The sequence below is a fragment of the Nipponia nippon genome, unplaced genomic scaffold (assembly GCF_047370975.1).
Source record: "Nipponia nippon isolate SJK-2023a ecotype South Korea unplaced genomic scaffold, ASM4737097v1 scaffold_29, whole genome shotgun sequence".
Classification (NCBI taxonomy): domain Eukaryota; kingdom Metazoa; phylum Chordata; class Aves; order Pelecaniformes; family Threskiornithidae; genus Nipponia; species Nipponia nippon.
The window spans coordinates 63,670-87,267 of record NW_028262346.1 but is presented as its reverse complement, the minus strand read 5'-3'; the positions used below and the strand labels follow the sequence as shown (position 1 = coordinate 87,267).

Below are 23,598 nucleotides of genomic sequence, written 5' to 3'. Positions count from 1 at the left end.
AGCTGGGGCAGCTCCATCCAGGAACACGGCCCATGCTCACGTGCCTACACCCAGAGCCGCCTCTTCGCAAGCCGCCACCGCCGCCGCCCCCAGGCCCTCGCTCCACCAGGGGGCTCCCCAGGCTCCGCCAAGTGACATCGCTTCACAGCCCTGCCCGACACGAAAAGAAAAGACCGGCCAAGGCGAAAGCAAAGGCGAGCCACAAGGGAAAGGAAAACAGGCCACAACCAGCGCCAGGGCATTACAGGCGGAAAAGACGCTGGGGCAAGGAAGGGAAACTTCAGCTGCAGGAAGGAGGCACCGCAGCTCGCCCTGCAGCCACCAGGGAAACCCAAACACACCTCCCCGCCGCAGCTGCCCGCAAGGGCTCTGCCCCAGCGCTTTCGCATCCCCCACCCAACCACCGCACACAACCTCCCCCCCACACACCGCCGCCACCGCCCTCCCCGCGCACGGACACCCCAACAACGCACTTCCCCAAGACCACCACAGGCACCAGCCAAAACCGAAAACCACAGACGGAAACTCGCTGCGAGCATGCGAGCAGAAAGCCACCAAGCCAAAGACGCCGCACCACATAAAGCCGCCCGCCCGCCACCACCCCGAGCACAGCGCCCACCCGCACCACCACCAAGCCTCACCAGCCTCCTCACCAGCGCCACCCACGCGCCACCCACAGCCCCACCATGCCTGCGCCCGCAACCCCACGGCCCCGCCTGCCGCACGCCGCCCCGCCGCTCCTGCTCCTCCTCACGGCTCTCGCCACCGCCCTCCCCTGCCACCACCCGCGCACCCACGACGCCACCTTCCTCTGGCGCAGCCTCCAGTTCCTCCGGGCCATGGCTCCCAGCTCCACACAGACCTGCCACCACCAGCCCGCGCCCTTCCCCTTCCCCGACGCCCTCCTCCACACCAGCCACCCACAGCAAGCCGCCGCCACCGTCCAGCGCATCCTCGACCACCTCTTCGCCATCCTCAGCAGCACCAGCGCCCTCCAACACTGGGACACCCAGGCACACCGTGACCTCCTCAACACCATTCACCGCTACCTACAAGACCTCGAGCGATGCGTGCCAGCCAACGGGACGCTCCTCCAGGGACAAGGGGCCCGCCGCCTCCGGCTCGACATCGACGAATACTTCAGCCGCTTCCACAACCTCCTCCGCACCCACAACCACAGCGCCTGCGCCTGGGACCACGTCCGCCTCGAAGCTTGCACCTGCTTCCAACACCTCCGCAACCTCACCCGCACCATGCGCGATTAGCACGACGACCCCCACCAACCCGCACGGCCCCGCGCACCCCCACCACCACTTCTGGACCACCGCCCCATCCCCACCTCTGGCCTCCCGCCTCCCCTCCCCCGGGCCGAGACCCGCTGACACCACGGCCCTGCGCCCTCGGACCCCACGGACTGCTCCTCTATTTATAACCCCTACTCTATTTATTTTCACAATGGGTTTTATCTATTTATTCACCTATTTATTCGACACCAAATAAAGACCTCTTGCAAAAAGCCTGGCAGCGCCTCTTGTCTCACAAGCACCGCAACGAGCCTTTGGGCTGGGGGGAAGCCACCGCCACTCCACGCCTCCTCCAAGCCCTGCTCCAAACAGGGCTCTGCACATCCCGCGCCCACTCTGCTCCTTGGCACCTCCCCACGGAGGCCCTTTCCTCAACCTCTTTGCAAAGCCTCTGCCAGGGGGCAGCCATCGGCATCAGAACCAGCTCTCCCGCCCTGGCCTCCTCAGCCTTTTCCGCCTGCCGCCCCGCTTTACACCCACTCAGCAGCAGCTCTGCAGTCCTCGGGACAACGACCACACGGACCTGCTGCAGCGGCTCCGCAGGAGGGCCACACGCACCTTTTCACGGCGCCCCTAGCGACAGGACAAGCGGCAATGGTTTTAAACGGCAAGAGGGTAGATCCAGGCCAGATACAAGGAGGACAGCCTTTGCCTTGCCATCGGGCTGGTGAAACGCTGCGTGGAACAGGTTGCCCACAGAGGTGGCACATGCCCCATCCCGGGAAACGGGCAACGTCAGGTTCCACGGGGCTCTCGGCAACCCCATCCACTTGTCTGGATGTCCCTGCTCCCTGCAGGCGGGTTCGACCAGATCACCCTTAAACGTCCCTCCCAAACCAAGCCGTCGGATGATTCCACCAAGGACAGGCACGGCAGACATCCCTTGCGTTAGCCTGACGTCCGCCACTCTTCCCGCTTCAGGCATTTTCCACCACGACTCTCTCGTTGCGCTGCTGCAAAACACCTTGCAGCACCAGCCGTTCGAGGGCAGCACGGACAAGGTCCAGCCACGGACCTCCAACATCAGCCCGCCTCCTGCGGCGACGGCACCTACCTGCGCCAAATCATCCTGCACGTGCCAGCACCCCAAGCACACCACCCACCAACACAACCTTGCCTGACAACACCATGGCTCCCAGCCCGCCACCGCCCTGACACCGCCACCACGCACCCCTTGCCACGGCTCCAAAACCTTTCCCAAAACACCTGGCCGCGCCTCTCGCGCAACCACAACGTCAGCCTTGCTCTTCTTGCAAGGCACCTCAAAACCTCACTCAGCGACTCCAGCCTCCGCCTCCTCCTCCCGCTACAGCTCTACACCTCCAGCACCTGCCTCGGCTCCACCTCCACAGGACTCTTGGACACCCCTCCCCGAGGGGCGCGGGGCTCAGCCCAGCCCAAACGCAAGACCCTTCGCTTACGGGGGACGTTCTCTTCTTTCCTCTCCAGCCACCGCCCGCAAGGACGACGACCAAACACGACCCGGCCCCTCCTACAGGCGCGCGCGCGCGCGCACGTGGCACCACAGCCAGGGACCCCACGCGCCAGCAGGAGCAGCACCAGAACTCTCTCTTCCCTTTGCCTCAACCCTTGCCTCCGGCCTTTCTTCCCCACCCTCCGCACCTTCAAACACAGGAGCTGGGGCAGCTCCATCCAGGAACACGGCCCATGCTCACGTGCCTACACCCAGAGCCGCCTCTTCGCAAGCCGCCACCGCCGCCGCCCCCAGGCCCTCGCTCCACCAGGGGGCTCCCCAGGCTCCGCCAAGTGACATCGCTTCACAGCCCTGCCCGACACGAAAAGAAAAGACCGGCCAAGGCGAAAGCAAAGGCGAGCCACAAGGGAAAGGAAAACAGGCCACAACCAGCGCCAGGGCATTACAGGCGGAAAAGACGCTGGGGCAAGGAAGGGAAACTTCAGCTGCAGGAAGGAGGCACCGCAGCTCGCCCTGCAGCCACCAGGGAAACCCAAACACACCTCCCCGCCGCAGCTGCCCGCAAGGGCTCTGCCCCAGCGCTTTCGCATCCCCCACCCAACCACCGCACACAACCTCCCCCCACACACCGCCGCCACCGCCCTCCCCGCGCACGGACACCCCAACAACGCACTTCCCCAAGACCACCACAGGCACCAGCCAAAACCGAAAACCACAGACGGAAACTCGCTGCGAGCATGCGAGCAGAAAGCCACCAAGCCAAAGACGCCGCACCACATAAAGCCGCCCGCCCGCCACCACCCCGAGCACAGCGCCCACCCGCACCACCACCAAGCCTCACCAGCCTCCTCACCAGCGCCACCCACGCGCCACCCACAGCCCCACCATGCCTGCGCCCGCAACCCCACGGCCCCGCCTGCCGCACGCCGCCCCGCCGCTCCTGCTCCTCCTCACGGCTCTCGCCACCGCCCTCCCCTGCCACCACCCGCGCACCCACGACGCCACCTTCCTCTGGCGCAGCCTCCAGTTCCTCCGGGCCATGGCTCCCAGCTCCACACAGACCTGCCACCACCAGCCCGCGCCCTTCCCCTTCCCCGACGCCCTCCTCCACACCAGCCACCCACAGCAAGCCGCCGCCACCGTCCAGCGCATCCTCGACCACCTCTTCGCCATCCTCAGCAGCACCAGCGCCCTCCAACACTGGGACACCCAGGCACACCGTGACCTCCTCAACACCATTCACCGCTACCTACAAGACCTCGAGCGATGCGTGCCAGCCAACGGGACGCTCCTCCAGGGACAAGGGGCCCGCCGCCTCCGGCTCGACATCGACGAATACTTCAGCCGCTTCCACAACCTCCTCCGCACCCACAACCACAGCGCCTGCGCCTGGGACCACGTCCGCCTCGAAGCTTGCACCTGCTTCCAACACCTCCGCAACCTCACCCGCACCATGCGCGATTAGCACGACGACCCCCACCAACCCGCACGGCCCCGCGCACCCCCACCACCACTTCTGGACCACCGCCCCATCCCCACCTCTGGCCTCCCGCCTCCCCTCCCCCGGGCCGAGACCCGCTGACACCACGGCCCTGCGCCCTCGGACCCCACGGACTGCTCCTCTATTTATAACCCCTACTCTATTTATTTTCACAATGGGTTTTATCTATTTATTCACCTATTTATTCGACACCAAATAAAGACCTCTTGCAAAAAGCCTGGCAGCGCCTCTTGTCTCACAAGCACCGCAACGAGCCTTTGGGCTGGGGGGAAGCCACCGCCACTCCACACCTCCTCCAAGCCCTGCTCCAAACAGGGCTCTGCACATCCCGCGCCCACTCTGCTCCTTGGCACCTCCCCACGGAGGCCCTTTCCTCAACCTCTTTGCAAAGCCTCTGCCAGGGGGCAGCCATCGGCATCAGAACCAGCTCTCCCGCCCTGGCCTCCTCAGCCTTTTCCGCCTGCCGCCCCGCTTTACACCCACTCAGCAGCAGCTCTGCAGTCCTCGGGACAACGACCACACGGACCTGCTGCAGCGGCTCCGCAGGAGGGCCACACGCACCTTTTCACGGCGCCCCTAGCGACAGGACAAGCGGCAATGGTTTTAAACGGCAAGAGGGTAGATCCAGGCCAGATACAAGGAGGACAGCCTTTGCCTTGCCATCGGGCTGGTGAAACGCTGCGTGGAACAGGTTGCCCACAGAGGTGGCACATGCCCCATCCCGGGAAACGGGCAACGTCAGGTTCCACGGGGCTCTCGGCAACCCCATCCACTTGTCTGGATGTCCCTGCTCCCTGCAGGCGGGTTCGACCAGATCACCCTTAAACGTCCCTCCCAAACCAAGCCGTCGGATGATTCCACCAAGGACAGGCACGGCAGACATCCCTTGCGTTAGCCTGACGTCCGCCACTCTTCCCGCTTCAGGCATTTTCCACCACGACTCTCTCGTTGCGCTGCTGCAAAACACCTTGCAGCACCAGCCGTTCGAGGGCAGCACGGACAAGGTCCAGCCACGGACCTCCAACATCAGCCCGCCTCCTGCGGCGACGGCACCTACCTGCGCCAAATCATCCTGCACGTGCCAGCACCCCAAGCACACCACCCACCAACACAACCTTGCCTGACAACACCATGGCTCCCAGCCCGCCACCGCCCTGACACCGCCACCACGCACCCCTTGCCACGGCTCCAAAACCTTTCCCAAAACACCTGGCCGCGCCTCTCGCGCAACCACAACGTCAGCCTTGCTCTTCTTGCAAGGCACCTCAAAACCTCACTCAGCGACTCCAGCCTCCGCCTCCTCCTCCCGCTACAGCTCTACACCTCCAGCACCTGCCTCGGCTCCACCTCCACAGGACTCTTGGACACCCCTCCCCGAGGGGCGCGGGGCTCAGCCCAGCCCAAACGCAAGACCCTTCGCTTACGGGGGACGTTCTCTTCTTTCCTCTCCAGCCACCGCCCGCAAGGACGACGACCAAACACGACCCGGCCCCTCCTACAGGCGCGCGCGCGCGCGCGCACGTGGCACCACAGCCAGGGACCCCACGCGCCAGCAGGAGCAGCACCAGAACTCTCTCTTCCCTTTGCCTCAACCCTTGCCTCCGGCCTTTCTTCCCCACCCTCCGCACCTTCAAACACAGGAGCTGGGGCAGCTCCATCCAGGAACACGGCCCATGCTCACGTGCCTACACCCAGAGCCGCCTCTTCGCAAGCCGCCACCGCCGCCGCCCCCAGGCCCTCGCTCCACCAGGGGGCTCCCCAGGCTCCGCCAAGTGACATCGCTTCACAGCCCTGCCCGACACGAAAAGAAAAGACCGGCCAAGGCGAAAGCAAAGGCGAGCCACAAGGGAAAGGAAAACAGGCCACAACCAGCGCCAGGGCATTACAGGCGGAAAAGACGCTGGGGCAAGGAAGGGAAACTTCAGCTGCAGGAAGGAGGCACCGCAGCTCGCCCTGCAGCCACCAGGGAAACCCAAACACACCTCCCCGCCGCAGCTGCCCGCAAGGGCTCTGCCCCAGCGCTTTCGCATCCCCCACCCAACCACCGCACACAACCTCCCCACCACACACCGCCGCCACCGCCCTCCCCGCGCACGGACACCCCAACAACGCACTTCCCCAAGACCACCACAGGCACCAGCCAAAACCGAAAACCACAGACGGAAACTCGCTGCGAGCATGCGAGCAGAAAGCCACCAAGCCAAAGACGCCGCACCACATAAAGCCGCCCGCCCGCCACCACCCCGAGCACAGCGCCCACCCGCACCACCACCAAGCCTCACCAGCCTCCTCACCAGCGCCACCCACGCGCCACCCACAGCCCCACCATGCCTGCGCCCGCAACCCCACGGCCCCGCCTGCCGCACGCCGCCCCGCCGCTCCTGCTCCTCCTCACGGCTCTCGCCACCGCCCTCCCCTGCCACCACCCGCGCACCCACGACGCCACCTTCCTCTGGCGCAGCCTCCAGTTCCTCCGGGCCATGGCTCCCAGCTCCACACAGACCTGCCACCACCAGCCCGCGCCCTTCCCCTTCCCCGACGCCCTCCTCCACACCAGCCACCCACAGCAAGCCGCCGCCACCGTCCAGCGCATCCTCGACCACCTCTTCGCCATCCTCAGCAGCACCAGCGCCCTCCAACACTGGGACACCCAGGCACACCGTGACCTCCTCAACACCATTCACCGCTACCTACAAGACCTCGAGCGATGCGTGCCAGCCAACGGGACGCTCCTCCAGGGACAAGGGGCCCGCCGCCTCCGGCTCGACATCGACGAATACTTCAGCCGCTTCCACAACCTCCTCCGCACCCACAACCACAGCGCCTGCGCCTGGGACCACGTCCGCCTCGAAGCTTGCACCTGCTTCCAACACCTCCGCAACCTCACCCGCACCATGCGCGATTAGCACGACGACCCCCACCAACCCGCACGGCCCCGCGCACCCCCACCACCACTTCTGGACCACCGCCCCATCCCCACCTCTGGCCTCCCGCCTCCCCTCCCCCGGGCCGAGACCCGCTGACACCACGGCCCTGCGCCCTCGGACCCCACGGACTGCTCCTCTATTTATAACCCCTACTCTATTTATTTTCACAATGGGTTTTATCTATTTATTCACCTATTTATTCGACACCAAATAAAGACCTCTTGCAAAAAGCCTGGCAGCGCCTCTTGTCTCACAAGCACCGCAACGAGCCTTTGGGCTGGGGGGAAGCCACCGCCACTCCACGCCTCCTCCAAGCCCTGCTCCAAACAGGGCTCTGCACATCCCGCGCCCACTCTGCTCCTTGGCACCTCCCCACGGAGGCCCTTTCCTCAACCTCTTTGCAAAGCCTCTGCCAGGGGGCAGCCATCGGCATCAGAACCAGCTCTCCCGCCCTGGCCTCCTCAGCCTTTTCCGCCTGCCGCCCCGCTTTACACCCACTCAGCAGCAGCTCTGCAGTCCTCGGGACAACGACCACACGGACCTGCTGCAGCGGCTCCGCAGGAGGGCCACACGCACCTTTTCACGGCGCCCCTAGCGACAGGACAAGCGGCAATGGTTTTAAACGGCAAGAGGGTAGATCCAGGCCAGATACAAGGAGGACAGCCTTTGCCTTGCCATCGGGCTGGTGAAACGCTGCGTGGAACAGGTTGCCCACAGAGGTGGCACATGCCCCATCCCGGGAAACGGGCAACGTCAGGTTCCACGGGGCTCTCGGCAACCCCATCCACTTGTCTGGATGTCCCTGCTCCCTGCAGGCGGGTTCGACCAGATCACCCTTAAACGTCCCTCCCAAACCAAGCCGTCGGATGATTCCACCAAGGACAGGCACGGCAGACATCCCTTGCGTTAGCCTGACGTCCGCCACTCTTCCCGCTTCAGGCATTTTCCACCACGACTCTCTCGTTGCGCTGCTGCAAAACACCTTGCAGCACCAGCCGTTCGAGGGCAGCACGGACAAGGTCCAGCCACGGACCTCCAACATCAGCCCGCCTCCTGCGGCGACGGCACCTACCTGCGCCAAATCATCCTGCACGTGCCAGCACCCCAAGCACACCACCCACCAACACAACCTTGCCTGACAACACCATGGCTCCCAGCCCGCCACCGCCCTGACACCGCCACCACGCACCCCTTGCCACGGCTCCAAAACCTTTCCCAAAACACCTGGCCGCGCCTCTCGCGCAACCACAACGTCAGCCTTGCTCTTCTTGCAAGGCACCTCAAAACCTCACTCAGCGACTCCAGCCTCCGCCTCCTCCTCCCGCTACAGCTCTACACCTCCAGCACCTGCCTCGGCTCCACCTCCACAGGACTCTTGGACACCCCTCCCCGAGGGGCGCGGGGCTCAGCCCAGCCCAAACGCAAGACCCTTCGCTTACGGGGGACGTTCTCTTCTTTCCTCTCCAGCCACCGCCCGCAAGGACGACGACCAAACACGACCCGGCCCCTCCTACAGGCGCGCGCGCGCGCGCGCACGTGGCACCACAGCCAGGGACCCCACGCGCCAGCAGGAGCAGCACCAGAACTCTCTCTTCCCTTTGCCTCAACCCTTGCCTCCGGCCTTTCTTCCCCACCCTCCGCACCTTCAAACACAGGAGCTGGGGCAGCTCCATCCAGGAACACGGCCCATGCTCACGTGCCTACACCCAGAGCCGCCTCTTCGCAAGCCGCCACCGCCGCCGCCCCCAGGCCCTCGCTCCACCAGGGGGCTCCCCAGGCTCCGCCAAGTGACATCGCTTCACAGCCCTGCCCGACACGAAAAGAAAAGACCGGCCAAGGCGAAAGCAAAGGCGAGCCACAAGGGAAAGGAAAACAGGCCACAACCAGCGCCAGGGCATTACAGGCGGAAAAGACGCTGGGGCAAGGAAGGGAAACTTCAGCTGCAGGAAGGAGGCACCGCAGCTCGCCCTGCAGCCACCAGGGAAACCCAAACACACCTCCCCGCCGCAGCTGCCCGCAAGGGCTCTGCCCCAGCGCTTTCGCATCCCCCACCCAACCACCGCACACAACCTCCCCCCCACACACCGCCGCCACCGCCCTCCCCGCGCACGGACACCCCAACAACGCACTTCCCCAAGACCACCACAGGCACCAGCCAAAACCGAAAACCACAGACGGAAACTCGCTGCGAGCATGCGAGCAGAAAGCCACCAAGCCAAAGACGCCGCACCACATAAAGCCGCCCGCCCGCCACCACCCCGAGCACAGCGCCCACCCGCACCACCACCAAGCCTCACCAGCCTCCTCACCAGCGCCACCCACGCGCCACCCACAGCCCCACCATGCCTGCGCCCGCAACCCCACGGCCCCGCCTGCCGCACGCCGCCCCGCCGCTCCTGCTCCTCCTCACGGCTCTCGCCACCGCCCTCCCCTGCCACCACCCGCGCACCCACGACGCCACCTTCCTCTGGCGCAGCCTCCAGTTCCTCCGGGCCATGGCTCCCAGCTCCACACAGACCTGCCACCACCAGCCCGCGCCCTTCCCCTTCCCCGACGCCCTCCTCCACACCAGCCACCCACAGCAAGCCGCCGCCACCGTCCAGCGCATCCTCGACCACCTCTTCGCCATCCTCAGCAGCACCAGCGCCCTCCAACACTGGGACACCCAGGCACACCGTGACCTCCTCAACACCATTCACCGCTACCTACAAGACCTCGAGCGATGCGTGCCAGCCAACGGGACGCTCCTCCAGGGACAAGGGGCCCGCCGCCTCCGGCTCGACATCGACGAATACTTCAGCCGCTTCCACAACCTCCTCCGCACCCACAACCACAGCGCCTGCGCCTGGGACCACGTCCGCCTCGAAGCTTGCACCTGCTTCCAACACCTCCGCAACCTCACCCGCACCATGCGCGATTAGCACGACGACCCCCACCAACCCGCACGGCCCCGCGCACCCCCACCACCACTTCTGGACCACCGCCCCATCCCCACCTCTGGCCTCCCGCCTCCCCTCCCCCGGGCCGAGACCCGCTGACACCACGGCCCTGCGCCCTCGGACCCCACGGACTGCTCCTCTATTTATAACCCCTACTCTATTTATTTTCACAATGGGTTTTATCTATTTATTCACCTATTTATTCGACACCAAATAAAGACCTCTTGCAAAAAGCCTGGCAGCGCCTCTTGTCTCACAAGCACCGCAACGAGCCTTTGGGCTGGGGGGAAGCCACCGCCACTCCACGCCTCCTCCAAGCCCTGCTCCAAACAGGGCTCTGCACATCCCGCGCCCACTCTGCTCCTTGGCACCTCCCCACGGAGGCCCTTTCCTCAACCTCTTTGCAAAGCCTCTGCCAGGGGGCAGCCATCGGCATCAGAACCAGCTCTCCCGCCCTGGCCTCCTCAGCCTTTTCCGCCTGCCGCCCCGCTTTACACCCACTCAGCAGCAGCTCTGCAGTCCTCGGGACAACGACCACACGGACCTGCTGCAGCGGCTCCGCAGGAGGGCCACACGCACCTTTTCACGGCGCCCCTAGCGACAGGACAAGCGGCAATGGTTTTAAACGGCAAGAGGGTAGATCCAGGCCAGATACAAGGAGGACAGCCTTTGCCTTGCCATCGGGCTGGTGAAACGCTGCGTGGAACAGGTTGCCCACAGAGGTGGCACATGCCCCATCCCGGGAAACGGGCAACGTCAGGTTCCACGGGGCTCTCGGCAACCCCATCCACTTGTCTGGATGTCCCTGCTCCCTGCAGGCGGGTTCGACCAGATCACCCTTAAACGTCCCTCCCAAACCAAGCCGTCGGATGATTCCACCAAGGACAGGCACGGCAGACATCCCTTGCGTTAGCCTGACGTCCGCCACTCTTCCCGCTTCAGGCATTTTCCACCACGACTCTCTCGTTGCGCTGCTGCAAAACACCTTGCAGCACCAGCCGTTCGAGGGCAGCACGGACAAGGTCCAGCCACGGACCTCCAACATCAGCCCGCCTCCTGCGGCGACGGCACCTACCTGCGCCAAATCATCCTGCACGTGCCAGCACCCCAAGCACACCACCCACCAACACAACCTTGCCTGACAACACCATGGCTCCCAGCCCGCCACCGCCCTGACACCGCCACCACGCACCCCTTGCCACGGCTCCAAAACCTTTCCCAAAACACCTGGCCGCGCCTCTCGCGCAACCACAACGTCAGCCTTGCTCTTCTTGCAAGGCACCTCAAAACCTCACTCAGCGACTCCAGCCTCCGCCTCCTCCTCCCGCTACAGCTCTACACCTCCAGCACCTGCCTCGGCTCCACCTCCACAGGACTCTTGGACACCCCTCCCCGAGGGGCGCGGGGCTCAGCCCAGCCCAAACGCAAGACCCTTCGCTTACGGGGGACGTTCTCTTCTTTCCTCTCCAGCCACCGCCCGCAAGGACGACGACCAAACACGACCCGGCCCCTCCTACAGGCGCGCGCGCGCGCGCGCACGTGGCACCACAGCCAGGGACCCCACGCGCCAGCAGGAGCAGCACCAGAACTCTCTCTTCCCTTTGCCTCAACCCTTGCCTCCGGCCTTTCTTCCCCACCCTCCGCACCTTCAAACACAGGAGCTGGGGCAGCTCCATCCAGGAACACGGCCCATGCTCACGTGCCTACACCCAGAGCCGCCTCTTCGCAAGCCGCCACCGCCGCCGCCCCCAGGCCCTCGCTCCACCAGGGGGCTCCCCAGGCTCCGCCAAGTGACATCGCTTCACAGCCCTGCCCGACACGAAAAGAAAAGACCGGCCAAGGCGAAAGCAAAGGCGAGCCACAAGGGAAAGGAAAACAGGCCACAACCAGCGCCAGGGCATTACAGGCGGAAAAGACGCTGGGGCAAGGAAGGGAAACTTCAGCTGCAGGAAGGAGGCACCGCAGCTCGCCCTGCAGCCACCAGGGAAACCCAAACACACCTCCCCGCCGCAGCTGCCCGCAAGGGCTCTGCCCCAGCGCTTTCGCATCCCCCACCCAACCACCGCACACAACCTCCCCCCACACACCGCCGCCACCGCCCTCCCCGCGCACGGACACCCCAACAACGCACTTCCCCAAGACCACCACAGGCACCAGCCAAAACCGAAAACCACAGACGGAAACTCGCTGCGAGCATGCGAGCAGAAAGCCACCAAGCCAAAGACGCCGCACCACATAAAGCCGCCCGCCCGCCACCACCCCGAGCACAGCGCCCACCCGCACCACCACCAAGCCTCACCAGCCTCCTCACCAGCGCCACCCACGCGCCACCCACAGCCCCACCATGCCTGCGCCCGCAACCCCACGGCCCCGCCTGCCGCACGCCGCCCCGCCGCTCCTGCTCCTCCTCACGGCTCTCGCCACCGCCCTCCCCTGCCACCACCCGCGCACCCACGACGCCACCTTCCTCTGGCGCAGCCTCCAGTTCCTCCGGGCCATGGCTCCCAGCTCCACACAGACCTGCCACCACCAGCCCGCGCCCTTCCCCTTCCCCGACGCCCTCCTCCACACCAGCCACCCACAGCAAGCCGCCGCCACCGTCCAGCGCATCCTCGACCACCTCTTCGCCATCCTCAGCAGCACCAGCGCCCTCCAACACTGGGACACCCAGGCACACCGTGACCTCCTCAACACCATTCACCGCTACCTACAAGACCTCGAGCGATGCGTGCCAGCCAACGGGACGCTCCTCCAGGGACAAGGGGCCCGCCGCCTCCGGCTCGACATCGACGAATACTTCAGCCGCTTCCACAACCTCCTCCGCACCCACAACCACAGCGCCTGCGCCTGGGACCACGTCCGCCTCGAAGCTTGCACCTGCTTCCAACACCTCCGCAACCTCACCCGCACCATGCGCGATTAGCACGACGACCCCCACCAACCCGCACGGCCCCGCGCACCCCCACCACCACTTCTGGACCACCGCCCCATCCCCACCTCTGGCCTCCCGCCTCCCCTCCCCCGGGCCGAGACCCGCTGACACCACGGCCCTGCGCCCTCGGACCCCACGGACTGCTCCTCTATTTATAACCCCTACTCTATTTATTTTCACAATGGGTTTTATCTATTTATTCACCTATTTATTCGACACCAAATAAAGACCTCTTGCAAAAAGCCTGGCAGCGCCTCTTGTCTCACAAGCACCGCAACGAGCCTTTGGGCTGGGGGGAAGCCACCGCCACTCCACGCCTCCTCCAAGCCCTGCTCCAAACAGGGCTCTGCACATCCCGCGCCCACTCTGCTCCTTGGCACCTCCCCACGGAGGCCCTTTCCTCAACCTCTTTGCAAAGCCTCTGCCAGGGGGCAGCCATCGGCATCAGAACCAGCTCTCCCGCCCTGGCCTCCTCAGCCTTTTCCGCCTGCCGCCCCGCTTTACACCCACTCAGCAGCAGCTCTGCAGTCCTCGGGACAACGACCACACGGACCTGCTGCAGCGGCTCCGCAGGAGGGCCACACGCACCTTTTCACGGCGCCCCTAGCGACAGGACAAGCGGCAATGGTTTTAAACGGCAAGAGGGTAGATCCAGGCCAGATACAAGGAGGACAGCCTTTGCCTTGCCATCGGGCTGGTGAAACGCTGCGTGGAACAGGTTGCCCACAGAGGTGGCACATGCCCCATCCCGGGAAACGGGCAACGTCAGGTTCCACGGGGCTCTCGGCAACCCCATCCACTTGTCTGGATGTCCCTGCTCCCTGCAGGCGGGTTCGACCAGATCACCCTTAAACGTCCCTCCCAAACCAAGCCGTCGGATGATTCCACCAAGGACAGGCACGGCAGACATCCCTTGCGTTAGCCTGACGTCCGCCACTCTTCCCGCTTCAGGCATTTTCCACCACGACTCTCTCGTTGCGCTGCTGCAAAACACCTTGCAGCACCAGCCGTTCGAGGGCAGCACGGACAAGGTCCAGCCACGGACCTCCAACATCAGCCCGCCTCCTGCGGCGACGGCACCTACCTGCGCCAAATCATCCTGCACGTGCCAGCACCCCAAGCACACCACCCACCAACACAACCTTGCCTGACAACACCATGGCTCCCAGCCCGCCACCGCCCTGACACCGCCACCACGCACCCCTTGCCACGGCTCCAAAACCTTTCCCAAAACACCTGGCCGCGCCTCTCGCGCAACCACAACGTCAGCCTTGCTCTTCTTGCAAGGCACCTCAAAACCTCACTCAGCGACTCCAGCCTCCGCCTCCTCCTCCCGCTACAGCTCTACACCTCCAGCACCTGCCTCGGCTCCACCTCCACAGGACTCTTGGACACCCCTCCCCGAGGGGCGCGGGGCTCAGCCCAGCCCAAACGCAAGACCCTTCGCTTACGGGGGACGTTCTCTTCTTTCCTCTCCAGCCACCGCCCGCAAGGACGACGACCAAACACGACCCGGCCCCTCCTACAGGCGCGCGCGCGCGCGCGCACGTGGCACCACAGCCAGGGACCCCACGCGCCAGCAGGAGCAGCACCAGAACTCTCTCTTCCCTTTGCCTCAACCCTTGCCTCCGGCCTTTCTTCCCCACCCTCCGCACCTTCAAACACAGGAGCTGGGGCAGCTCCATCCAGGAACACGGCCCATGCTCACGTGCCTACACCCAGAGCCGCCTCTTCGCAAGCCGCCACCGCCGCCGCCCCCAGGCCCTCGCTCCACCAGGGGGCTCCCCAGGCTCCGCCAAGTGACATCGCTTCACAGCCCTGCCCGACACGAAAAGAAAAGACCGGCCAAGGCGAAAGCAAAGGCGAGCCACAAGGGAAAGGAAAACAGGCCACAACCAGCGCCAGGGCATTACAGGCGGAAAAGACGCTGGGGCAAGGAAGGGAAACTTCAGCTGCAGGAAGGAGGCACCGCAGCTCGCCCTGCAGCCACCAGGGAAACCCAAACACACCTCCCCGCCGCAGCTGCCCGCAAGGGCTCTGCCCCAGCGCTTTCGCATCCCCCACCCAACCACCGCACACAACCTCCCCCCCACACACCGCCGCCACCGCCCTCCCCGCGCACGGACACCCCAACAACGCACTTCCCCAAGACCACCACAGGCACCAGCCAAAACCGAAAACCACAGACGGAAACTCGCTGCGAGCATGCGAGCAGAAAGCCACCAAGCCAAAGACGCCGCACCACATAAAGCCGCCCGCCCGCCACCACCCCGAGCACAGCGCCCACCCGCACCACCACCAAGCCTCACCAGCCTCCTCACCAGCGCCACCCACGCGCCACCCACAGCCCCACCATGCCTGCGCCCGCAACCCCACGGCCCCGCCTGCCGCACGCCGCCCCGCCGCTCCTGCTCCTCCTCACGGCTCTCGCCACCGCCCTCCCCTGCCACCACCCGCGCACCCACGACGCCACCTTCCTCTGGCGCAGCCTCCAGTTCCTCCGGGCCATGGCTCCCAGCTCCACACAGACCTGCCACCACCAGCCCGCGCCCTTCCCCTTCCCCGACGCCCTCCTCCACACCAGCCACCCACAGCAAGCCGCCGCCACCGTCCAGCGCATCCTCGACCACCTCTTCGCCATCCTCAGCAGCACCAGCGCCCTCCAACACTGGGACACCCAGGCACACCGTGACCTCCTCAACACCATTCACCGCTACCTACAAGACCTCGAGCGATGCGTGCCAGCCAACGGGACGCTCCTCCAGGGACAAGGGGCCCGCCGCCTCCGGCTCGACATCGACGAATACTTCAGCCGCTTCCACAACCTCCTCCGCACCCACAACCACAGCGCCTGCGCCTGGGACCACGTCCGCCTCGAAGCTTGCACCTGCTTCCAACACCTCCGCAACCTCACCCGCACCATGCGCGATTAGCACGACGACCCCCACCAACCCGCACGGCCCCGCGCACCCCCACCACCACTTCTGGACCACCGCCCCATCCCCACCTCTGGCCTCCCGCCTCCCCTCCCCCGGGCCGAGACCCGCTGACACCACGGCCCTGCGCCCTCGGACCCCACGGACTGCTCCTCTATTTATAACCCCTACTCTATTTATTTTCACAATGGGTTTTATCTATTTATTCACCTATTTATTCGACACCAAATAAAGACCTCTTGCAAAAAGCCTGGCAGCGCCTCTTGTCTCACAAGCACCGCAACGAGCCTTTGGGCTGGGGGGAAGCCACCGCCACTCCACACCTCCTCCAAGCCCTGCTCCAAACAGGGCTCTGCACATCCCGCGCCCACTCTGCTCCTTGGCACCTCCCCACGGAGGCCCTTTCCTCAACCTCTTTGCAAAGCCTCTGCCAGGGGGCAGCCATCGGCATCAGAACCAGCTCTCCCGCCCTGGCCTCCTCAGCCTTTTCCGCCTGCCGCCCCGCTTTACACCCACTCAGCAGCAGCTCTGCAGTCCTCGGGACAACGACCACACGGACCTGCTGCAGCGGCTCCGCAGGAGGGCCACACGCACCTTTTCACGGCGCCCCTAGCGACAGGACAAGCGGCAATGGTTTTAAACGGCAAGAGGGTAGATCCAGGCCAGATACAAGGAGGACAGCCTTTGCCTTGCCATCGGGCTGGTGAAACGCTGCGTGGAACAGGTTGCCCACAGAGGTGGCACATGCCCCATCCCGGGAAACGGGCAACGTCAGGTTCCACGGGGCTCTCGGCAACCCCATCCACTTGTCTGGATGTCCCTGCTCCCTGCAGGCGGGTTCGACCAGATCACCCTTAAACGTCCCTCCCAAACCAAGCCGTCGGATGATTCCACCAAGGACAGGCACGGCAGACATCCCTTGCGTTAGCCTGACGTCCGCCACTCTTCCCGCTTCAGGCATTTTCCACCACGACTCTCTCGTTGCGCTGCTGCAAAACACCTTGCAGCACCAGCCGTTCGAGGGCAGCACGGACAAGGTCCAGCCACGGACCTCCAACATCAGCCCGCCTCCTGCGGCGACGGCACCTACCTGCGCCAAATCATCCTGCACGTGCCAGCACCCCAAGCACACCACCCACCAACACAACCTTGCCTGACAACACCATGGCTCCCAGCCCGCCACCGCCCTGACACCGCCACCACGCACCCCTTGCCACGGCTCCAAAACCTTTCCCAAAACACCTGGCCGCGCCTCTCGCGCAACCACAACGTCAGCCTTGCTCTTCTTGCAAGGCACCTCAAAACCTCACTCAGCGACTCCAGCCTCCGCCTCCTCCTCCCGCTACAGCTCTACACCTCCAGCACCTGCCTCGGCTCCACCTCCACAGGACTCTTGGACACCCCTCCCCGAGGGGCGCGGGGCTCAGCCCAGCCCAAACGCAAGACCCTTCGCTTACGGGGGACGTTCTCTTCTTTCCTCTCCAGCCACCGCCCGCAAGGACGACGACCAAACACGACCCGGCCCCTCCTACAGGCGCGCGCGCGCGCGCGCACGTGGCACCACAGCCAGGGACCCCACGCGCCAGCAGGAGCAGCACCAGAACTCTCTCTTCCCTTTGCCTCAACCCTTGCCTCCGGCCTTTCTTCCCCACCCTCCGCACCTTCAAACACAGGAGCTGGGGCAGCTCCATCCAGGAACACGGCCCATGCTCACGTGCCTACACCCAGAGCCGCCTCTTCGCAAGCCGCCACCGCCGCCGCCCCCAGGCCCTCGCTCCACCAGGGGGCTCCCCAGGCTCCGCCAAGTGACATCGCTTCACAGCCCTGCCCGACACGAAAAGAAAAGACCGGCCAAGGCGAAAGCAAAGGCGAGCCACAAGGGAAAGGAAAACAGGCCACAACCAGCGCCAGGGCATTACAGGCGGAAAAGACGCTGGGGCAAGGAAGGGAAACTTCAGCTGCAGGAAGGAGGCACCGCAGCTCGCCCTGCAGCCACCAGGGAAACCCAAACACACCTCCCCGCCGCAGCTGCCCGCAAGGGCTCTGCCCCAGCGCTTTCGCATCCCCCACCCAACCACCGCACACAACCTCCCCCCACACACCGCCGCCACCGCCCTCCCCGCGCACGGACACCCCAACAACGCACTTCCCCAAGACCACCACAGGCACCAGCCAAAACCGAAAACCACAGACGGAAACTCGCTGCGAGCATGCGAGCAGAAAGCCACCAAGCCAAAGACGCCGCACCACATAAAGCCGCCCGCCCGCCACCACCCCGAGCACAGCGCCCACCCGCACCACCACCAAGCCTCACCAGCCTCCTCACCAGCGCCACCCACGCGCCACCCACAGCCCCACCATGCCTGCGCCCGCAACCCCACGGCCCCGCCTGCCGCACGCCGCCCCGCCGCTCCTGCTCCTCCTCACGGCTCTCGCCACCGCCCTCCCCTGCCACCACCCGCGCACCCACGACGCCACCTTCCTCTGGCGCAGCCTCCAGTTCCTCCGGGCCATGGCTCCCAGCTCCACACAGACCTGCCACCACCAGCCCGCGCCCTTCCCCTTCCCCGACGCCCTCCTCCACACCAGCCACCCACAGCAAGCCGCCGCCACCGTCCAGCGCATCCTCGACCACCTCTTCGCCATCCTCAGCAGCACCAGCGCCCTCCAACACTGGGACACCCAGGCACACCGTGACCTCCTCAACACCATTCACCGCTACCTACAAGACCTCGAGCGATGCGTGCCAGCCAACGGGACGCTCCTCCAGGGACAAGGGGCCCGCCGCCTCCGGCTCGACATCGACGAATACTTCAGCCGCTTCCACAACCTCCTCCGCACCCACAACCACAGCGCCTGCGCCTGGGACCACGTCCGCCTCGAAGCTTGCACCTGCTTCCAACACCTCCGCAACCTCACCCGCACCATGCGCGATTAGCACGACGACCCCCACCAACCCGCACGGCCCCGCGCACCCCCACCACCACTTCTGGACCACCGCCCCATCCCCACCTCTGGCCTCCCGCCTCCCCTCCCCCGGGCCGAGACCCGCTGACACCACGGCCCTGCGCCCTCGGACCCCACGGACTGCTCCTCTATTTATAACCCCTACTCTATTTATTTTCACAATGGGTTTTATCTATTTATTCACCTATTTATTCGACACCAAATAAAGACCTCTTGCAAAAAGCCTGGCAGCGCCTCTTGTCTCACAAGCACCGCAACGAGCCTTTGGGCTGGGGAGAAGCCACCGCCACTCCACACCTCCTCCAAGCCCTGCTCCAAACAGGGCTCTGCACATCCCGCGCCCACTCTGCTCCTTGGCACCTCCCCACGGAGGCCCTTTCCTCAACCTCTTTGCAAAGCCTCTGCCAGGGGGCAGCCATCGGCATCAGAACCAGCTCTCCCGCCCTGGCCTCCTCAGCCTTTTCCGCCTGCCGCCCCGCTTTACACCCACTCAGCAGCAGCTCTGCAGTCCTCGGGACAACGACCACACGGACCTGCTGCAGCGGCTCCGCAGGAGGGCCACACGCACCTTTTCACGGCGCCCCTAGCGACAGGACAAGCGGCAATGGTTTTAAACGGCAAGAGGGTAGATCCAGGCCAGATACAAGGAGGACAGCCTTTGCCTTGCCATCGGGCTGGTGAAACGCTGCGTGGAACAGGTTGCCCACAGAGGTGGCACATGCCCCATCCCGGGAAACGGGCAACGTCAGGTTCCACGGGGCTCTCGGCAACCCCATCCACTTGTCTGGATGTCCCTGCTCCCTGCAGGCGGGTTCGACCAGATCACCCTTAAACGTCCCTCCCAAACCAAGCCGTCGGATGATTCCACCAAGGACAGGCACGGCAGACATCCCTTGCGTTAGCCTGACGTCCGCCACTCTTCCCGCTTCAGGCATTTTCCACCACGACTCTCTCGTTGCGCTGCTGCAAAACACCTTGCAGCACCAGCCGTTCGAGGGCAGCACGGACAAGGTCCAGCCACGGACCTCCAACATCAGCCCGCCTCCTGCGGCGACGGCACCTACCTGCGCCAAATCATCCTGCACGTGCCAGCACCCCAAGCACACCACCCACCAACACAACCTTGCCTGACAACACCATGGCTCCCAGCCCGCCACCGCCCTGACACCGCCACCACGCACCCCTTGCCACGGCTCCAAAACCTTTCCCAAAACACCTGGCCGCGCCTCTCGCGCAACCACAACGTCAGCCTTGCTCTTCTTGCAAGGCACCTCAAAACCTCACTCAGCGACTCCAGCCTCCGCCTCCTCCTCCCGCTACAGCTCTACACCTCCAGCACCTGCCTCGGCTCCACCTCCACAGGACTCTTGGACACCCCTCCCCGAGGGGCGCGGGGCTCAGCCCAGCCCAAACGCAAGACCCTTCGCTTACGGGGGACGTTCTCTTCTTTCCTCTCCAGCCACCGCCCGCAAGGACGACGACCAAACACGACCCGGCCCCTCCTACAGGCGCGCGCGCGCGCGCGCACGTGGCACCACAGCCAGGGACCCCACGCGCCAGCAGGAGCAGCACCAGAACTCTCTCTTCCCTTTGCCTCAACCCTTGCCTCCGGCCTTTCTTCCCCACCCTCCGCACCTTCAAACACAGGAGCTGGGGCAGCTCCATCCAGGAACACGGCCCATGCTCACGTGCCTACACCCAGAGCCGCCTCTTCGCAAGCCGCCACCGCCGCCGCCCCCAGGCCCTCGCTCCACCAGGGGGCTCCCCAGGCTCCGCCAAGTGACATCGCTTCACAGCCCTGCCCGACACGAAAAGAAAAGACCGGCCAAGGCGAAAGCAAAGGCGAGCCACAAGGGAAAGGAAAACAGGCCACAACCAGCGCCAGGGCATTACAGGCGGAAAAGACGCTGGGGCAAGGAAGGGAAACTTCAGCTGCAGGAAGGAGGCACCGCAGCTCGCCCTGCAGCCACCAGGGAAACCCAAACACACCTCCCCGCCGCAGCTGCCCGCAAGGGCTCTGCCCCAGCGCTTTCGCATCCCCCACCCAACCACCGCACACAACCTCCCCCACACACCGCCGCCACCGCCCTCCCCGCGCACGGACACCCCAACAACGCACTTCCCCAAGACCACCACAGGCACCAGCCAAAACCGAAAACCACAGACGGAAACTCGCTGCGAGCATGCGAGCAGAAAGCCACCAAGCCAAAGACGCCGCACCACATAAAGCCGCCCGCCCGCCACCACCCCGAGCACAGCGCCCACCCGCACCACCACCAAGCCTCACCAGCCTCCTCACCAGCGCCACCCACGCGCCACCCACAGCCCCACCATGCCTGCGCCCGCAACCCCACGGCCCCGCCTGCCGCACGCCGCCCCGCCGCTCCTGCTCCTCCCTCACGGCTCTCGCCACCGCCCTCCCCTGCCACCACCCGCGCACCCACGACGCCACCTTCCTCTGGCGCAGCCTCCAGTTCCTCCGGGCCATGGCTCCCAGCTCCACACAGACCTGCCACCACCAGCCCGCGCCCTTCCCCTTCCCCGACGCCCTCCTCCACACCAGCCACCCACAGCAAGCCGCCGCCACCGTCCAGCGCATCCTCGACCACCTCTTCGCCATCCTCAGCAGCACCAGCGCCCTCCAACACTGGGACACCCAGGCACACCGTGACCTCCTCAACACCATTCACCGCTACCTACAAGACCTCGAGCGATGCGTGCCAGCCAACGGGACGCTCCTCCAGGGACAAGGGGCCCGCCGCCTCCGGCTCGACATCGACGAATACTTCAGCCGCTTCCACAACCTCCTCCGCACCCACAACCACAGCGCCTGCGCCTGGGACCACGTCCGCCTCGAAGCTTGCACCTGCTTCCAACACCTCCGCAACCTCACCCGCACCATGCGCGATTAGCACGACGACCCCCACCAACCCGCACGGCCCCGCGCACCCCCACCACCACTTCTGGACCACCGCCCCATCCCCACCTCTGGCCTCCCGCCTCCCCTCCCCCGGGCCGAGACCCGCTGACACCACGGCCCTGCGCCCTCGGACCCCACGGACTGCTCCTCTATTTATAACCCCTACTCTATTTATTTTCACAATGGGTTTTATCTATTTATTCACCTATTTATTCGACACCAAATAAAGACCTCTTGCAAAAAGCCTGGCAGCGCCTCTTGTCTCACAAGCACCGCAACGAGCCTTTGGGCTGGGGAGAAGCCACCGCCACTCCACACCTCCTCCAAGCCCTGCTCCAAACAGGGCTCTGCACATCCCGCGCCCACTCTGCTCCTTGGCACCTCCCCACGGAGGCCCTTTCCTCAACCTCTTTGCAAAGCCTCTGCCAGGGGGCAGCCATCGGCATCAGAACCAGCTCTCCCGCCCTGGCCTCCTCAGCCTTTTCCGCCTGCCGCCCCGCTTTACACCCACTCAGCAGCAGCTCTGCAGTCCTCGGGACAACGACCACACGGACCTGCTGCAGCGGCTCCGCAGGAGGGCCACACGCACCTTTTCACGGCGCCCCTAGCGACAGGACAAGCGGCAATGGTTTTAAACGGCAAGAGGGTAGATCCAGGCCAGATACAAGGAGGACAGCCTTTGCCTTGCCATCGGGCTGGTGAAACGCTGCGTGGAACAGGTTGCCCACAGAGGTGGCACATGCCCCATCCCGGGAAACGGGCAACGTCAGGTTCCACGGGGCTCTCGGCAACCCCATCCACTTGTCTGGATGTCCCTGCTCCCTGCAGGCGGGTTCGACCAGATCACCCTTAAACGTCCCTCCCAAACCAAGCCGTCGGATGATTCCACCAAGGACAGGCACGGCAGACATCCCTTGCGTTAGCCTGACGTCCGCCACTCTTCCCGCTTCAGGCATTTTCCACCACGACTCTCTCGTTGCGCTGCTGCAAAACACCTTGCAGCACCAGCCGTTCGAGGGCAGCACGGACAAGGTCCAGCCACGGACCTCCAACATCAGCCCGCCTCCTGCGGCGACGGCACCTACCTGCGCCAAATCATCCTGCACGTGCCAGCACCCCAAGCACACCACCCACCAACACAACCTTGCCTGACAACACCATGGCTCCCAGCCCGCCACCGCCCTGACACCGCCACCACGCACCCCTTGCCACGGCTCCAAAACCTTTCCCAAAACACCTGGCCGCGCCTCTCGCGCAACCACAACGTCAGCCTTGCTCTTCTTGCAAGGCACCTCAAAACCTCACTCAGCGACTCCAGCCTCCGCCTCCTCCTCCCGCTACAGCTCTACACCTCCAGCACCTGCCTCGGCTCCACCTCCACAGGACTCTTGGACACCCCTCCCCGAGGGGCGCGGGGCTCAGCCCAGCCCAAACGCAAGACCCTTCGCTTACGGGGGACGTTCTCTTCTTTCCTCTCCAGCCACCGCCCGCAAGGACGACGACCAAACACGACCCGGCCCCTCCTACAGGCGCGCGCGCGCGCGCACGTGGCACCACAGCCAGGGACCCCACGCGCCAGCAGGAGCAGCACCAGAACTCTCTCTTCCCTTTGCCTCAACCCTTGCCTCCGGCCTTTCTTCCCCACCCTCCGCACCTTCAAACACAGGAGCTGGGGCAGCTCCATCCAGGAACACGGCCCATGCTCACGTGCCTACACCCAGAGCCGCCTCTTCGCAA

At 65.0% G+C, this 23,598-nt stretch overlaps 8 protein-coding genes and 1 pseudogene across 16 annotated transcripts in view; 8 read left to right on the top strand and 1 right to left on the bottom strand.

The window, feature by feature from the left end:
- Positions 1 to 23,598, bottom strand: part of LOC148054913 (ubiquitin-associated protein 2-like) — a 103,136-nt gene that overhangs the window by 24,897 nt on the left and 54,641 nt on the right. The gene's annotated exons all lie outside the window — the stretch shown is intronic.
- LOC148054924 (interferon-like) lies at positions 672 to 1,284 on the top strand. Its single transcript, XM_087763705.1, has one exon. It carries the CDS (start codon positions 687 to 689, stop codon positions 1,263 to 1,265), a length of 579 nt encoding a protein of 192 aa, XP_087619831.1. The 5' UTR covers positions 672 to 686; the 3' UTR covers positions 1,266 to 1,284.
- Positions 3,528 to 4,259, top strand: LOC148054923 (interferon-like). The gene has a single exon (XM_087763708.1). The coding sequence runs from the start codon at positions 3,626 to 3,628 to the stop codon at positions 4,202 to 4,204; it is 579 nt and encodes a 192-aa protein (XP_087619834.1). The 5' UTR covers positions 3,528 to 3,625; the 3' UTR covers positions 4,205 to 4,259.
- Positions 6,316 to 7,204, top strand: LOC148054922 (interferon-like). The gene has a single exon (XM_087763701.1). The coding sequence runs from the start codon at positions 6,568 to 6,570 to the stop codon at positions 7,144 to 7,146; it is 579 nt and encodes a 192-aa protein (XP_087619827.1). The 5' UTR covers positions 6,316 to 6,567; the 3' UTR covers positions 7,147 to 7,204.
- LOC104017291 (interferon) lies at positions 9,495 to 10,107 on the top strand. Its single transcript, XM_009470303.2, has one exon. It carries the CDS (start codon positions 9,510 to 9,512, stop codon positions 10,086 to 10,088), a length of 579 nt encoding a protein of 192 aa, XP_009468578.1. The 5' UTR covers positions 9,495 to 9,509; the 3' UTR covers positions 10,089 to 10,107.
- On the top strand, positions 12,353 to 13,084 carry LOC148054921 (interferon-like). Its single transcript, XM_087763710.1, has one exon. The coding sequence runs from the start codon at positions 12,451 to 12,453 to the stop codon at positions 13,027 to 13,029; it is 579 nt and encodes a 192-aa protein (XP_087619836.1). The 5' UTR covers positions 12,353 to 12,450; the 3' UTR covers positions 13,030 to 13,084.
- LOC148054920 (interferon-like) lies at positions 13,265 to 16,029 on the top strand. Its single transcript, XM_087763700.1, has one exon. The coding sequence runs from the start codon at positions 15,393 to 15,395 to the stop codon at positions 15,969 to 15,971; it is 579 nt and encodes a 192-aa protein (XP_087619826.1). The 5' UTR covers positions 13,265 to 15,392; the 3' UTR covers positions 15,972 to 16,029.
- On the top strand, positions 18,085 to 18,971 carry LOC148054919 (interferon-like). Its single transcript, XM_087763706.1, has one exon. It carries the CDS (start codon positions 18,334 to 18,336, stop codon positions 18,910 to 18,912), a length of 579 nt encoding a protein of 192 aa, XP_087619832.1. The 5' UTR covers positions 18,085 to 18,333; the 3' UTR covers positions 18,913 to 18,971.
- On the top strand, positions 21,192 to 21,909 carry LOC148054918 (interferon-like; annotated as a pseudogene).

What these genes read in the sequence shown, in the direction of transcription:
- LOC148054924 (XM_087763705.1), top strand. Translation starts at nt 687, where the DNA reads ATGCCTGCGCCCGCAACCCCACGGCCCCGCCTGCCGCACGCCGCCCCG.
- LOC148054923 (XM_087763708.1), top strand. Translation starts at nt 3,626, where the DNA reads ATGCCTGCGCCCGCAACCCCACGGCCCCGCCTGCCGCACGCCGCCCCG.
- LOC148054922 (XM_087763701.1), top strand. Translation starts at nt 6,568, where the DNA reads ATGCCTGCGCCCGCAACCCCACGGCCCCGCCTGCCGCACGCCGCCCCG.
- LOC104017291 (XM_009470303.2), top strand. Translation starts at nt 9,510, where the DNA reads ATGCCTGCGCCCGCAACCCCACGGCCCCGCCTGCCGCACGCCGCCCCG.
- LOC148054921 (XM_087763710.1), top strand. Translation starts at nt 12,451, where the DNA reads ATGCCTGCGCCCGCAACCCCACGGCCCCGCCTGCCGCACGCCGCCCCG.
- LOC148054920 (XM_087763700.1), top strand. Translation starts at nt 15,393, where the DNA reads ATGCCTGCGCCCGCAACCCCACGGCCCCGCCTGCCGCACGCCGCCCCG.
- LOC148054919 (XM_087763706.1), top strand. Translation starts at nt 18,334, where the DNA reads ATGCCTGCGCCCGCAACCCCACGGCCCCGCCTGCCGCACGCCGCCCCG.